Source organism: Pseudophryne corroboree, chromosome 4 (assembly GCF_028390025.1).
Source record: "Pseudophryne corroboree isolate aPseCor3 chromosome 4, aPseCor3.hap2, whole genome shotgun sequence".
Taxonomy (NCBI): domain Eukaryota; kingdom Metazoa; phylum Chordata; class Amphibia; order Anura; family Myobatrachidae; genus Pseudophryne; species Pseudophryne corroboree.
In genome coordinates this window covers 2,647,276-2,663,891 of record NC_086447.1, presented here as the reverse complement: position 1 = coordinate 2,663,891, position 16,616 = coordinate 2,647,276, and the positions used below count along the sequence as shown (strand labels likewise).

The 16,616-nt window shown below is 45.6% G+C and overlaps 1 protein-coding gene across 2 annotated transcripts in view; it reads right to left on the bottom strand.

Moving 5' to 3' along the window:
• Positions 1 to 209: 209 nt before the first annotated feature.
• The window catches only part of LOC134908793 (low density lipoprotein receptor adapter protein 1-A-like), a 110,427-nt gene continuing 94,020 nt past the window's right edge, over positions 210 to 16,616 (bottom strand). The window contains exons 9-10 of one of the 2 annotated variants that reach the window (XM_063914912.1): positions 16,129 to 16,160; positions 210 to 1,882 (exon numbers count right to left, since the gene is read on the bottom strand). In XM_063914912.1, coding sequence (XP_063770982.1) covers positions 1,836 to 1,882; positions 16,129 to 16,160 — 79 coding nt within the window. In that variant the 3' untranslated portion in view covers positions 210 to 1,835. The remainder of the gene's footprint in view (positions 1,883 to 16,128; positions 16,161 to 16,616) is intronic. The other variant, XM_063914914.1, reaches the window with a different exon arrangement.

Genomic DNA, 16,616 nt, shown 5'->3' with positions numbered 1-16,616 from the left:
GTAACTTGTGTCCTGAGCTGGAATTGGCTTATATCACCTGGATAGGACATGTCCAGACCTTCAGCCCCGGCTCACAGTAAAAAAAAAAAAAAGTGTGTCCCAAAACCTGGTTATTCTAGTCCTAAAAAAATGGCACTTTGAACAGTTGTTGTCTAGATTACAAAACTTTGTAAAAAGGACAATAGCACCACACTACGTCAGGAGCTAAATGTTGTATCACTAGCTATTTATAATTGTCCAATGGACCTTGTATTAGTGCAACCTATGGAATCTGTCCAATGGGCCTTGCATCATTAGAGCTTGTAGAGTCTGTCTGATGGACCATGTATCAGTGGAGCTTGTAGAGTCTGTCTGATGGACCATGTATCAGTGGAGCTTGTAGAGTCTGTCTGATGGACCATGTATCAGTGGAGCTTGTAGAGTCTGTCTGATGGACCATGCATCAGTGGGGCTTGTGGAATATGTCCGATGGACCATGTATCAGCAGAGCATGTGGAATCTGTCCAATGAACCATGTGTGTGTGGAATCTGTCCCATGGACCTTGCATCAGTGAAGCATGTAGAATCTGTCCAATGAACCATGTATCAATTGAGCGTGTGGAATCTGTCCGATGGACCACGTATCAGTGGAAATGGTGGAATCTGTCTGATTGACCATGAACCAGAATAGCTTGAGGAATCTTTCCGATGGGCCTTGTATCACTGGAGGGTGAGGAATCTGTCTGATGGGCCTTGTATCACTGGAGTGTGAGGAATCTGTCCGATGGGCCATGTACCAGTGAAGCTTGAGGAATCTGTCTGATGGACCATGTATCAGTGGAGCTTGTAGAGTCTGTCTGATGGACCATGTATCAGTGGAGCTTGTAGAGTCTGTCTGATGGACCATGTATCAGTGGAGCTTGTAGAGTCTGTCTGATGGACCATGTATCAGTGGAGCTTGTAGAGTCTGTTTGATGGACCATGTATCAGTGGAGCTTGTAGAATCTGTCTGATGGACCATGTATCAGTGGAGCTTGTAGAGTCTGTCTGATGGACCATGTATCAGTGGAGCTTGTAGAGTCTGTCTGATGGACCATGTATCAGTGGAGCTTGTAGAGTCTGTCTGATGGACCATGTATCAGTGGAGCTTGTAGAGTCTGTCTGATGGACCATGTATCAGTGGAGCTTGTAGAGTCTGTCTGGTGGTCCATGTATCAGTGGAGCTTGTAGAGTCTGTCTGGTGGTCCATGTATCAGTGGAGCTTGTAGAGTCTGTCTGATGGACCAGGTATCAGTGGAGCTTGTAGAGTCTGTCTGATGGACCATGCATCAGTGGGGCTTGTGGAATATGTCCGATGGACCATGTATCAGCAGAGCATGTGGAATCTGTCCAATGAACCATGTGCGTGTGGAATCTGTCCCATGGACCTTGCATCAGTGAAGCATGTAGAATCTGTCCAATGAACCATGTATCAATTGAGCGTGTGGAATCTGTCCGATGGACCACGTATCAGTGGAAATGGTGGAATCTGTCTGATTGACCATGAACCAGAATAGCTTGAGGAATCTTTCCGATGGGCCTTGTATCACTGGAGGGTGAGGAATCTGTCTGATGGGCCTTGTATCACTGGAGTGTGAGGAATCTGTCCGATGGGCCATGTATCAGTGGAGCTTGAGGAATCTCTCTGGTGGGCCATGTATCAGTGGAGCGTGTTGAATCTGTCCAATGGACCATGTACCAGTGGAGCGGGTGGAATCTGTCCGATGGACGTGGTTTCTCCTTGTCCAGTTGCCAAAATGACTGATTTGTGTATCTTGGAATATCCTGCAGATAAATTTGTACCAGGAAATTTCACGTCACTGCCTCAGGGTATCCCGGCTGTTCTGTGCCGGCATCTGCCAGTCTGAGAAACAAGACAGAAGGAGACCGTAGAAACTGCTGAGTTTGTGACAGACAAATCAGATGAATCATGGGAGACAATAATTAGAATGGTTGGGGGAAGAGACAGCAGAGCTACATAGACAGGGTGTGGGGTGGCAGCAGTGAGAGGAGCAGGCAGAGAAATGTGTTAGAGAAGAGAATAGTCATGTTAGGCTGATCAAAACGTCACACGGGAGAAGAATACATTGATGAAAATACAGAGATATGATATCATAGAGACATGTTAGAAGAGAGTATGGAGGAGTAATTACAGAGAGGAGAGGAAAGTAGCATCTATGGAGGAGTAATGATACAGAGGAGAGAGGATAGTAGTGTATATGGAGGAGTAACGATACAGAGGAGAGAGGACAGTAGTGTCTATGGAGGAGTAACAATACAGAGGAGAGGAAAGTAGTGTCTATTGAGGAGTAATGATACAGAGAAGAGAGGACAGTAGTGTCTATGGAGGAGTAACGATACAAAGGAGAGAGGACAGTAGTGTCTATGGAGGAGTAACGATACAGAGGAGAGAGGAAAGTAGTGTTTATGGAGGAGTAACGATACAGAGGAGAGAGGACAGTAGTGTCTATGGAGGAGTAACAATACAGAGGAGAGAGGACAGTAGTGTCTAAGGAGGAGTAACGATACAGAGGAGAGAGGACAGTAGTGTCTATGGAGGAGTAACGACACAGAGGACAGAGGAAAGTAGTGTTTATGGAGGAGTAACGACACAGAGGAGAGAGGACAGTAGTGTCTATGGAGGAGTAATGATACAGAGGAGAAAGGACAGTAGTGTCTATGGAGGAGTAATGATACAGAGGAGAGAGGATAGTAGTGTCTATGGAGGAGTAACGATACAGAGGAGAGAGGACAGTAGTGTCTATGGAGGAGTAACGATACAGAGGAAAGTAGTGTTTATGGAGGAGTAACGATACAGAGGAGAGAGGACAGTAGTGTCTATGGAGGAGTAACGACACAGAGGAGAGAGGACAGTAGTGTCTATGGAGGAGTAATGATACAGAGGAGAGAGGACAGTAGTGTCTATGGAGGAGTAACGATACAGAGGAGAGAGGACAGTAGTGTCTATGGAGGAGTAACGATACAGAGGAGAGAGGACAGTAGTGTCTATGGAGGAGTAATGATACAGAGGAGAAAGGACAGTAGTGTCTATGGAGGAGTAATGATACAGAGGAGAGAGGATAGTAGTGTCTATGGAGGAGTAACGATACAGAGGAGAGAGGAAAGTAGTGTCTATGGAGGAGTAATGATACAGAGGAGAGAGGAAAGTAGTGTCTATGGAGGAGTAACGACACAGAGGAGAGAGGACAGTAGTATCTATGGAGGAGTAATGATACAGAGGAGAGAGGACAGTAGTGTCTATGGAGGAGCACCGATACAGAGGAGAGAGGACAGTAGTATCTATGGAGGAGTAATGATACAGAGGAGAGAGGACAGTAGTGTCTATGGAGGAGTAACGATACAGAGGAGAGAGGACAGTAGTGTCTATGGAGGAGTAACGATACAGAGGAGAGAGGACAGTAGTGTCTATGGAGGAGTAATGATACAGAGGAGAAAGGACAGTAGTGTCTATGGAGGAGTAATGATACAGAGGAGAGAGGATAGTAGTGTCTATGGAGGAGTAACGATACAGAGGAAAGTAGTGTTTATGGAGGAGTAACGATACAGAGGAGAGAGGACAGTAGTGTCTATGGAGGAGTAACGATACAGAGGAGAGAGGACAGTAGTGTCTATGGAGGAGTAATGATACAGAGGAGAAAGGACAGTAGTGTCTATGGAGGAGTAACGATACAGAGGAGAGAGGACAGTAGTGTCTATGGAGGAGTAACGATACAGAGGAAAGTAGTGTTTATGGAGGAGTAACGATACAGAGGAGAGAGGACAGTAGTGTCTATGGAGGAGTAATGATACAGAGGAGAGAGGACAGTAGTGTCTATGGAGGAGCACCGATACAGAGGAGAGAGGACTGTAGTGTCTATGGAGGAGTAACGATACAGAGGAGAGAGGACAGTAGTGTATATGGAGGAGTAACGATACAGAGGAGAGAGGAAAGTAGTGTATGGAGGAGTAATGATACAGAGGAGAGAGGACAGTAGTGTCTATGGAGGAGTAACGATACAGAGGAGAGAGGACAGTAGTGTCTATGGAGGAGTAACGATACAGAGGAGAGAGGACAGTAGTGTCTATGGAGGAGTAACGACACAGAGGAGAGAGGACAGTAGTGTCTATGGAGGAGTAATGATACAGAGGAGAGAGGACAGTAGTGTCTATGGAGGAGTAACGATACAGAGGAGAGAGGACAGTAGTGTCTATGGAGGAGTAACGATACAGAGGAAAGTAGTGTTTATGGAGGAGTAACGATACAGAGGAGAGAGGACAGTAGTGTCTATGGAGGAGTAACGATACAGAGGAAAGTAGTGTCTATGGAGGAGTAATGATACAGAGGAGAGAGGAAAGTAGTGTCTATGGAGGAGTAACGACACAGAGGAGAGAGGACAGTAGTATCTATGGAGGAGTAATGATACAGAGGAGAGAGGACAGTAGTGTCTATGGAGGAGTAACGATACAGAGGAAAGTAGTGTCTATGGAGGAGTAATGATACAGAGGAGAGAGGAAAGTAGTGTCTATGGAGGAGTAACGACACAGAGGAGAGAGGACAGTAGTATCTATGGAGGAGTAATGATACAGAGGAGAGAGGACAGTAGTGTCTATGGAGGAGCACCGATACAGAGGAGAGAGGACAGTAGTGTATATGGAGGAGTAATGATACAGAGGAGAGAGGACAGTAGTGTCTATGGAGGAGCACCGATACAGAGGAGAGAGGACAGTAGTATCTATGGAGGAGTAATGATACAGAGGAGAGAGGACAGTAGTGTCTATGGAGGAGTAACGATACAGAGGAGAGAGGACAGTAGTGTCTATGGAGGAGTAACGATACAGAGGAGAGAGGACAGTAGTGTCTATGGAGGAGTAATGATACAGAGGAGAAAGGACAGTAGTGTCTATGGAGGAGTAATGATACAGAGGAGAGAGGATAGTAGTGTCTATGGAGGAGTAACGATACAGAGGAAAGTAGTGTTTATGGAGGAGTAACGATACAGAGGAGAGAGGACAGTAGTGTCTATGGAGGAGTAACGATACAGAGGAGAGAGGACAGTAGTATCTATGGAGGAGTAATGATACAGAGGAGAGAGGACTGTAGTGTCTATGGAGGAGTAACGATACAGAGGAGAGAGGACAGTAGTGTATATGGAGGAGTAACGATACAGAGGAGAGAGGAAAGTAGTGTCTATGGAGGAGTAATGATACAGAGGAGAGAGGACAGTAGTGTCTATGGAGGAGTAACGATACAGAGGAGAGAGGACAGTAGTGTCTATGGAGGAGTAACGATACAGAGGAGAGAGGAAAGTAGTGTATATGGAGGAGCACCGATACAGAGGAGAGAGGACAGTAGTGTCTATGGAGGAGTAACGATACAAAGGAGAGGGAAGTAGTGTCTATGGAGGCGTACCGATACAGAGGAGAAAGGACAGTAGTGTCTATGGAGGTGTAACGATACAGAGGAGAGGGAAGTAGTGTCTATGGAGGAGTAACGATACAGAGGAGAGAGGACAGTAGTGTCTATGGAGGAGTAACGATACAAAGGAGAGAGGACAGTAGTGTCTATGGAGGAGTAACGATACAAAGGAGAGGGAAGTAGTGTCTATGGAGGCGTACCGATACAGAGGAGAAAGGACAGTAGTGTCTATGGAGGAGTAACGATACAGAGGAGAAACGATACAGAGGAGAGAGGACAGTAGTGTCTATGGAGGAGTAATGATACAGAGGAGAGAGGACAGTAGTGTCTATGGAGGAGTAATGATACAGAGGAGAGAGGACAGTAGTGTCTATGGAGGAGTAACGATACAGAGGAGAGAGGACAGTAGTGTCTATGGAGGAGTAACGATACAGAGGAGAGAGGACAGTAGTGTATATGGAGGAGTAACGATACAGAGGAGAGAGGACAGTAGTGTCTATGGAGGAGTAACGATACAGAGGAGAGAGGACAGTAGTGTCTATGGAGGAGTAACGATACAGAGGAGAGAGGACAGTAGTGTCTATGGAGGAGTAATGATACAGAGGAGAGAGGACAGTAGTGTCTATGGAGGAGTAATGATACAGAGGAGAGAGGACAGTAGTGTCTATGGAGGAGTAACGATACAGAGGAGAAAGGACAGTAGTGTCTATGGAGGAACACCGATACAGAGGAGAGAGGACAGTAGTGTCTATGGAGGAGTAACGATACAAGGGAGAGGGAAGTAGTGTCTATGGAGGAGTAATGATACAGAGGAGAGAGGACAGTAGTGTCTATGGAGGAGTAACGATACAAGGGAGAGGACAGTAGTGTCTATGGAGGAGTAACGATACAGAGGAGAGAGGACAGTAGTGTCTATGGAGGCGTAACGATACAGAGGAGAGAGAACAGTAGTGTCTATGGAGGAGTAACAATACAAACGAGAGGGGTATGTAGAGTCTATGGAGGAGTAACGATACAAAGGAGAGGGAAGCAGTGTCTATGGAGGAGTAATGATACAGAGGAGAAAGGACAGTAGTGTATATGGAGGAGTAACGATACAGAGGAGAGAGGATAGTAGTGTCTATGGAGGAGTAACAATACAAAGGAGAGGGGTATGTAGAGTCTATCGAGGAGTAACGATACAGAGGAGAGGAAAGTAGTGTCTATGGAGCTGTGAGTATGGAGAATTATCACCAGAGGAAAATGGTAAGCAGAAAAGGAAAAACAATGGAGGTATCATAGAGAAATGTTAGAAGAGAGTATGGAGGAGTAATTACAGAGAGGAGATGAAAGTAGTATCTAAGGAGCAATGATAGTGGAGAGAGGACAGTAGTGAGTAAGGAGGAGTAACAAAGGAGAGAGGACAGTAGCGTCTATGGAGGAGTAACGATACAGAGGAGAGAGGACAGTAGTGTCTACGGAGGAGTAACGATACAGAGGAGAGAGGACAGTAGTGTCTATGGAGGAGTAACAATACAAACGAGAGGGGTATGTAGAGTCTATGGAGGAGTAACGATACAAAGGAGAGGGAAGCAGTGTCTATGGAGGAGTAATGATACAGAGGAGAAAGGACAGTAGTGTATATGGAGGCGTAACGATACAGAGGAGAGAGGATAGTAGTGTCTATGGAGGAGTAACGATACAAGGGAGAGAGGAAAGTAGTGTTTATGGAGGAGTAACTATACAGAGGAGAGAGGACAGTAGTGTCTATGGAGGAGTAACGATACAGAGGAGAGAGGACAGTAGTGTCTATGGAGGAGTAATGATACAGAGGAGAGAGGACAGTAGTGTCTATGGAGGAGTAACGATACAGAGGAGAAAGGACAGTAGTGTCTATGGAGGAACACCGATACAGAGGAGAGAGGACAGTAGTGTCTATGGAGGAGTAACGATACAAAGGAGAGGGAAGTAGTGTCTATGGAGGCGTACCGATACAGAGGAGAAAGGACAGTAGTGTCTATGGAGGTGTAACGATACAGAGGAGAGGGAAGTAGTGTCTATGGAGGAGTAACGATACAGAGGAGAGAGGACAGTAGTGTCTATGGAGGAGTAACGATACAAAGGAGAGAGGACAGTAGTGTCTATGGAGGAGTAACGATACAAAGGAGAGGGAAGTAGTGTCTATGGAGGCGTACCGATACAGAGGAGAAAGGACAGTAGTGTCTATGGAGGAGTAACGATACAGAGGAGAAACGATACAGAGGAGAGAGGACAGTAGTGTCTATGGAGGAGTAACGATACAAAGGAGAGAGGACAGTAGTGTCTATGGAGGAGTAACGATACAGAGGAGAGAGGAAAGTAGTGTCTATGGAGGAGTAACGATACAGAGGAGAGAGGACAGTAGCGTCTATGGAGGAGTAACGATACAGAGGAGAGAGGACAGTAGTGTCTATGGAGGAGTAACGATACAGAGGAGAGAGGACAGTAGTGTCTATGGAGGAGTAATGATACAGAGGAGAGAGGACAGTAGTGTCTATGGAGGAGTAACGATACAGAGGAGAGAGGACAGTAGTGTCTATGGAGGTGTAACGATACAGAGGAGAGAGGACAGTAGTGTCTATGGAGGAGTAACAATACAGAGGAGAGAGGACAGTAGTGTCTATGGAGGAGCACCGATACAGAGGAGAGAGGACAGTAGTGTCTATGGAGGAGTAACAATACAGAGGAGAGAGGACAGTAGTGTCTATGGAGGAGTAACGATACAGAGGAGAGAGGACAGTAGTGTCTATGGAGGAGTAACAATACAGAGGAGAGAGGACAGTAGTGTCTATGGAGGAGTAACGATACAGAGGAGAGAGGACAGTAGTGTCTATGGAGGAGTAACGATACAGAGGAGAGAGGACAGTAGTGTCTATGGAGGAGTAACGATACAAAGGAGAGGGAAGTAGTGTCTATGGAGGAGTAACAATACAGAGGAGAGGAAAGTAGTGTCTATGGAGGAGTAACGATACAGAGGAGAGAGGACAGTAGTGTCTATGGAGGAGTAATGATACAGAGGAGAGAGGACAGTAGTGTCTATGGAGGAGTAACGATACAGAGGAGAGAGGAAAGTAGTGTCTATGGAGGAGTAACGACACAGAGGAGAGAGGACAGTAGTGTCTATGGAGGAGCACCGATACAGAGGAGAGAGGACAGTAGTGTCTATGGAGGAGTAACAATACAGAGGAGAGAGGACAGTAGTGTCTATGGAGGAGTAACGATACAGAGGAGAGAGGACAGTAGTGTCTATGGAGGAGTAACGATACAGAGGAGAGAGGACAGTAGTGTCTATGGAGGAGTAATGATACAGAGGAGAGAGGACAGTAGTGTCTATGGAGGAGTAACGATACAGAGGAGAGAGGAAAGTAGTGTTTATGGAGGAGTAACGACACAGAGGAGAGAGGACAGTAGTGTCTATGGAGGAGTAATGATACAGAGGAGAGAGGACAGTAGTGTCTATGGAGGAGTAACGATACAAAGGAGAGGACAGTAGTGTCTATGGAGGAGTAACGATACAGAGGAGAGAGGACAGTAGTGTCTATGGAGGAGTAACGATACAGAGGAGAGAGGACAGTAGTGTCTATGGAGGAGTAACGATACAGAGGAGAGAGGACAGTAGTGTCTATGGAGGCGTAACGATACAGAGGAGAGAGGACAGTAGTGTCTATGGAGGAGTAACGATACAGAGGAGAGAGGACAGTAGTGTCTATGGAGGAGTAACGATACAGAGGAGAGAGGACAGTAGTGTCTATGGAGGAGTAACGATACAGAGGAGAGAGGACAGTACTGTCTATGGAGGAGTAACGATACAGAGGAGAGAGGACAGTAGTGTCTATGGAGGAGTAACGATACAGAGGAGAGAGGACAGTAGTGTCTATGGAGGAGTAACGATACAGAGGAGAGAGGACAGTAGTGTCTATGGAGGCGTAACGATACAGAGGAGAGAGGACAGTAGTGTCTATGGAGGAGTAACGATACAGAGGAGAGAGGACAGTAGTGTCTATGGAGGAGTAACGATACAGAGGAGAGAGGACAGTAGTGTCTATGGAGGAGTAACGATACAGAGGAGAGAGGACAGTAGTGTCTATGGAGGAGTAACGATACAGAGGAGAGAGGACAGTAGTGTCTATGGAGGAGTAACGATACAGAGGAGAGAGGACAGTAGTGTCTATGGAGGCGTAACGATACAGAGGAGAGAGGATAGTAGTGTCTATGGAGGAGTAACGATACAAGGGAGAGAGGAAAGTAGTGTTTATGGAGGAGTAACGATACAGAGGAGAGAGGACAGTAGTGTCTATGGAGGAGTAACGATACAGAGGAGAGAGGACAGTAATGTCTATGGAGGAGTAACGATACAGAGGAGAGAGGAAAGTAGTGTTTATGGAGGAGTAACGATACAGAGGAGAGAGGACAGTAGTGTCTATGGAGGAGTAACGATACAGAGGAGAGAGGACAGTAGTGTCTATGGAGGAGTAACGATACAGAGGAGAGAGGGAAGTAGTGTCTATGGAGGAGTAACGATACAGAGGAGAGAGGATAGTAGTGTCTATGGAGGAGTAACGATACAAAGGAGGAGAGGGCAGTATTGTCTATGGAGGAGTAACGATACAGAGGAGAGAGGACAGTAGTGTCTATGGAGGAGTAACGATACAGAGGAGAGAGGACAGTAGTGTCTATGGAGGAGTAACGATACAGAGGAGAGAGGGAAGTAGTGTCTATGGAGGAGTAACGATACAGAGGAGAGAGGACAGTAGTGTCTATGGAGGAGTAACGATACAGAGGAGAGAGGACAGTAGTGTCTATGGAGGAGTAACGATACAAGGGAGAGGACAGTAGTGTCTATGGAGGAGTAACGATACAGAGGAGAGAGGACAGTAGTGTCTATGGAAGAGTAACGATACAAAGGAGAGGGAAGTAGTGTCTATGGAGGCGTACCGATACAGAGGAGAAAGGACAGTAGTGTCTATGGAGGAGTAATGATACAGAGGAGAGAGGACAGTAGTGTCTATGGAGGAGTAACGATACAGAGGAGAGAGGGAAGTAGTGTCTATGGAGGAGTAACGATACAGAGGAGAGAGGACAGTAGTGTCTATGGAGGAGTAACGATACAGAGGAGAGAGGACAGTAGTGTCTATGGAAGAGTAACGATACAAAGGAGAGGGAAGTAGTGTCTATGGAGGCGTAACGATACAGAGGAGAGAGGACAGTAGTGTCTATGGAGGAGCACCGATACAGAGGAGAAAGGACAGTATTGTCTATGGAGGAGTAACGATACAGAGGAGAGAGGAAAGTAGTGTTTATGGAGGAGTAACGATACAGAGGAGAGAGGACAGTAGTGTCTATGGAAGAGTAATGATACAGAGGAGAGAGGACAGTAGTGTCTATGGAGGAGTAACGATACAAAGGAGAGAGGACAGTAGTGTCTATGGAGGAGTAATGATACAGAGGAGAGAGGAAAGTAGTGTTTATGGAGGAGTAACGATACAGAGGAGACAGGACAGTAGTGTCTATGGAAGAGTAATGATACAGAGGAGAGAGGACAGTAGTGTCTATGGAGGAGTAATGATACAGAGGAGAGAGGAAAGTAGTGTATATGGAGGAGTAACGATACAGAGGAGAGAGGACAGTAGTGTCTATGGAGGAGTAACGATACAGAGGAAAGTAGTGTATATGGAGGAGTAACGATACAGAGGAGAGAGGACAGTAGTGTCTATGGAGGAGTAACGATACAGAGGACAGAGGAAAGTAGTGTCTATGGAGGAGTAACGATACAGAGGAGAGAGGACAGTAGTGTCTATAGAGGCGTAACGATACAGAGGAGAGAGGACAGTAGTGTCTATGGAGGAGTAACAATACAAATGAGAGGGGTATGTAGAGTCTATGTAGGAGTAACGATACAAAGGAGAGGGAAGCAGTGTCTATGGAGGAGTAATGATACAGAGGAGAGAGGAAAGTAGTGTATATGGAGGAGTAACGATACAGAGGAGAGAGGATAGTAGTGTCTATGGAGGAGTAACGATACAGAGGAGAAATGAAAGTAGCATCTATGGAGGAGTAACAATACAAAGGAGAGGGGTATGTAGAGTCTATCGAGGAGTAACGATACAGAGGAGAGGAAAGTAGCGTCTATGGAGCTGTGAGTATGGAGAATTATCACCAGAGGAAAATGGTAAGCGGAAAAACAATGGAGGTATCATAGAGAAATGTTAGAAGAGAGTATGGAGGAGTAATTACAGAGAGGAGATGAAAGTAGTATCTAAGGAGCAATGATAGTGGAGAGAGGACAGTAGTGAGTAAGGAGGAGTAACAAAGGAGAGAGGAAAGTAGCGTCTATGGAGGAGTAACGATACAGAGGAGAGAGGACAGTAGTGTCTATGGAGGAGTAACGATACAGAGGAGAGAGGACAGTAGTGTCTATGGAGGAGTAACGATACAGAGGAGAGAGAGGACAGTAGTGTCTATGGAGGAGTAACGATACAGAGGAGAGAGGACAGTAGTGTCTATGGAGGCGTAACGATACAGAGGAGAGAGGAAAGTAGTGTTTATGGAGGAACACCGATACAGAGGAGAGGATAGTAGTGTCTATGGAGGAGTAACGATACAGAGGAGAGAGGACAGTAGTGTCTATGGAGGAGTAACGATACAGAGGAGAGAGGACAGTAGTGTTTATGGAGGAGTAACGATACAGAGGAGAGAGGACAGTAGTGTCTATGGAGGAGTAACGATACAGAGGAGAGAGGACAGTAGTGTCTATGGAGGAGTAATGATACAGAGGAGAGAGGACAGTAGTGTCTATGGAGGAGTAATGATACAGAGGAGAGAGGACAGTAGTGTCTATGGAGGAGTAACGATACAGAGGAGAGAGGACAGTAGTGTCTATGGAGGAGTAACGATACAAAGGAGAAAGAAGTAGTGTCTATGGAGGAGTAATGATACAGAGGAAAGTAGTGTTTATGGAGGAGTAACGATACAGAGGAGAGAGGACAGTAGTGTCTATGGAGGAGTAACGATACAGAGGAGAGAGGACAGTAGTGTCTATGGAGGAGTAACGATACAGAGGAAAGTAGTGTTTATGGAGGAGTAACGATACAGAGGAGAGAGGACAGTAGTGTCTATGGAGGAGCACCGATACAGAGGAGAGAGGACTGTAGTGTCTATGGAGGAGTAACGATACAGAGGAGAGAGGACAGTAGTGTCTATGGAAGAGTAACGATACAGAGGAGAGGAAAGTAGTGTCTATGGAGGAGTAATGATACAGAGGAGAGAGGACAGTAGTGTCTATGGAGGAGTAACGATACAAAGGAGAGAGGACTGTAGTGTCTATGGAGGAGTAACGATACAGAGGAGAGAGGACAGTAGTGTCTATGGAGGAGTAACGATACAAAGGAGAGGGCAGTAGTGTCTATGGAGGAGTAACAATACAAAGGAGAGGGGTATGTAGAGTCTATGGAGGAGTAATGATACAGAGGAGAGAGGACAGTAGTGTCTATGGAGGAGTAACGATACAGAGGAGAGAGGACAGTAGTGTCTATGGAGGAGCACCGATACAGAGGAGAGAGGACAGTAGTGTCTATGGAGGAGTAACGATACAGAGGAGAGAGGACAGTAGTGTCTATGGAGGAGTAACGATACAGAGGAGAGAGGACAGTAGTGTCTATGGAGGAGTAACGATACAGAGGAGAGAGGACAGTAGTGTCTATGGAGGAGTAACGATACAGAGGAGAGAGGACAGTAGTGTCTATGGAGGAGTAACGATACAGAGGAGAGAGGACAGTAGTGTCTATGGAGGAGTAACGATACAGAGGAGAGAGGACAGTAGTGTCTATGGAGGAGTAATGATACAGAGGAGAGAGGACAGTAGTGTCTATGAGGAGTAACGATACAAGGGAGAGGGAAGCAGTGTCTATGGAGGAGTAACGATACAGAGGAGAGAGGACAGTAGTGTATATGGAGCAGTAATGATACAGGAGAGAAAAGAAAGTATTGCGAGTATGGAGGAGTAACGACAGAAAAGAGTGAAAGGTTTAGTGACTATGGAGGAGTAATGACTGAAGAGAGAAAAGTAATGAGTATGGGGGAGTAACAACAGAGGAGAGAGGAAACTGTTGAGTATGGAGAAGTACTGACAGATAAGAGAGTAGAGTGTCGAGTATGGAGGAGTAACTACTGAGAAGAGAGGACAATAGTGAGTATGGAGGAGAAACAGAAAAGAGGAAAATACAGTGAGTATGGAAAAGTAGCAATAGAGAGAGGAAAGTAGCGAAAATGGAGGAGTAGTGATAGAGAAAAGAGTAAAGCATCGAGCATGGAGGAGTAACAACAGAAGAGAGAGGAAAGTTTAGTGAGTATGGGGGGTAATTCCAAGTTGATCGCAGCAGGAAATTTTTTAGCAGTTGGGCAAAATCATGTGCACTGCAGGGAGGGGGGCAGATGTAACATGTGCAGAGAGAGTTAGATTTGGATGGGTTATTTTGTTTCTGTGCAGGGTAAATACTGGCTGCTTTATTTTTACACTGCAATTTAGATTTCAATTTGAACACACCCCACCCAAATCTAACTCTCTCTGCACATGTTACATCTGCCCCACCTGCAGTGCACATGGTTTTGCCCAACTGCTAACAAAATTCCTGCTGCGATCAACTCGGAATTACCCCCATGGAGAGGTAACGACTGAGAAGAGAAAAAAGTAATCAGTATGGAGCAGCAATGTCAGAGGAGAGTGGCAATTGGCGAGTATGGAAGAGTAATGACAGAGGAGTAAGGAAAATAGAGAGTATGAAGTAGTAAGGACAGAAGTACAAGGAAAGCAGTGAGTATGGAGGAGTAATGATTGAGAAGTATAGAGAAGAAAAAACAGATAAGACAGGGAAGTATAGCGTGGAGGGAATAACGATGGGTAAGAGAGGAAAGTAAAGGGTATGAAAGGGTAACAATAGCAGACAGGAAAGTATAGTGAGTATGGAGGGTTAATGACTGAAGAGAGAATATTAATGAGCATGGAGGAGTAAAGACTGAAGAGAGAAAATTTATGAGTATGGAGAAGTAACAAGAGGAGAGAGGAAGGCAGTGAGTATGGAGGAGTAAGGACAGAAGAAAGAGGAAAGAATTGAGTATGGAGGAGTAACGATTGAGAAGTATGGAGAATAAAAAACAGAAGAGGCAGGGAAGTATAGCGTATATGGAAGAGTAGCGACAGAGAAGAGAGGAAAGAATTGAGTATGGAGGAGTAACGATTGAGAAGTATGGAGAATAAAAAACAGAAGAGGCAGGGAAGTATAGCGTGTATGGAAGAGTAGCGACAGAGAAGAGAGGACAGTAGTGAGTATGAAGGAATACCAAGAGAGAAGAGAGGAAAGTTTAGTGAGTATGGAAGAGTAACGACTGAAGAGAAAAAATTAATGACTACGGAGGAGTAACAAGAGGAGAGAGGAAGGTAGTGAGCATGGAGGGGTAATGATCGGTAAGAGAGGAAAGTAGAGCGTATGGGCCCTCATTCCGAGTTGTTGGCTCGCTAGCTGCTTTTAGCAGCATTGCACACGCTAGGCCGCCGCCCTCTGGGAGTGTATTTTAGCTTAGCAGAAGTGCGAACGAAAGATTAGCAGAACTGCTACTAAATAATTCCCTGCAGTTTCTGAGTAGCTCCAGACCTACTCACAGATAGCGATCAGTTCAGTCAGTTCCGTTCCTGGTTTGACGTCACAAACACGCCCTGCGTTCGGCCAGCCACTCCTCCGTTTATCCAGCCACTCCTCCGTTTCTCCAGCCACTCCTCCGTTTTTCCCTGACACGCCTGCGTTTTTTAGCACACTCCCGGAAAACGCTCAGTTACCACCCAGAAACGCCCCTTTCCTGTCAATCATTCACCGATCAGCAATGCGACTGAAATGCGTCGCTCGAACACCAGCAAATCTACTAAGTTTTGTGTTAAATAACTTGGCGCATGCGCTCTGCGTACCATGCGCAGTAAGCAACAAATCGCAGCATAGCGAAAATCGGCAACGAGCGAACAACTCGGAATGACCACCCTGGAAGGGTAACAATAGAATAGAGTATAGTGATTATGAAGTAATGATAGATAAGAGAGTAAAGTAGTGGGTGTGGAGGAGTAACAATAGAAGATAGAGTATAGTGAGTATGGAGGAGTAATGACAAAGAGAGGAAGGTAGTGAGTATGGAGGGGTAATAATAGGTAAGAGAGGAAAGTAGAGCGTATGGAAGGGTAACAATAGAAGAGTATAGTGAGTATGGAGTAATGATAGGTAAGAGAGGAAAGTAGAGCGTATGGAAGGGTAACAATAGAAGAGAGTATAGTGAGTATGGAGGAGTAATGATAGAGGAGAGAGGAAAGTAGTGGGTGTGGAGGAGTAACAATAGAAGAGAGAGTAGAGTGAGTATGGAAGGAAACAATGGTCAGCATTGGTGTCACATATCTGTGTAGAGTTTGTATTTTGTATGTGTTTGCGTGGGTTTCCTACGGATTCTCCGGATTCTTCCCACACTTTATAAACATACTGGTAGTCTACGGAGTACAATGATCACTAGTGTGAGTGTACGTGTGAGTGTTAGGCCCCGCGTGGGACTGGTGTGAGTGACCATGATTCTCGTGTGTAATATGGGTGCGTTATATGAACAATACTGATAACAATACAGACACCACTGCAGTTGTCACACGTTACCCATTGTGTCTGCACATTCCTCCATAAAGCAGCTTCAGGAAGAGAAGTTTTATAACAGATGAGTGGTGATGACACCCATATAATGTACAAGTCAGGTGACTAGTGATGTCAGAGAGGGAGAAGGAGAAACATTTCCAACCACAACACTAACACCTTCTGTCCCCCCCCCTACTGGCCCATCTCCCGGGTGCACGTCATCAGTATAACCACCACCCCAAATACACAATGCAGGGTCAGTACGTGGACGCTTTCCTGTACCAGAAGATCATACTACAATCCTAATAGAAGTACTAAAGTCATATCCTTCTACCTCTCAGGGTCTGACATCTCTAGTCATCATAGATAATGGTGGCCACAGCAATATAACAGTAAGAGGAATTTTATCATTAACTCCTTCTGTTTGAGCCCACTGGGGAACACTGGGACGCTGGTATATTGTGGTGGTCCATAGATCCTCTAACCTATATCCATGCCGCATTGCCTTCAGT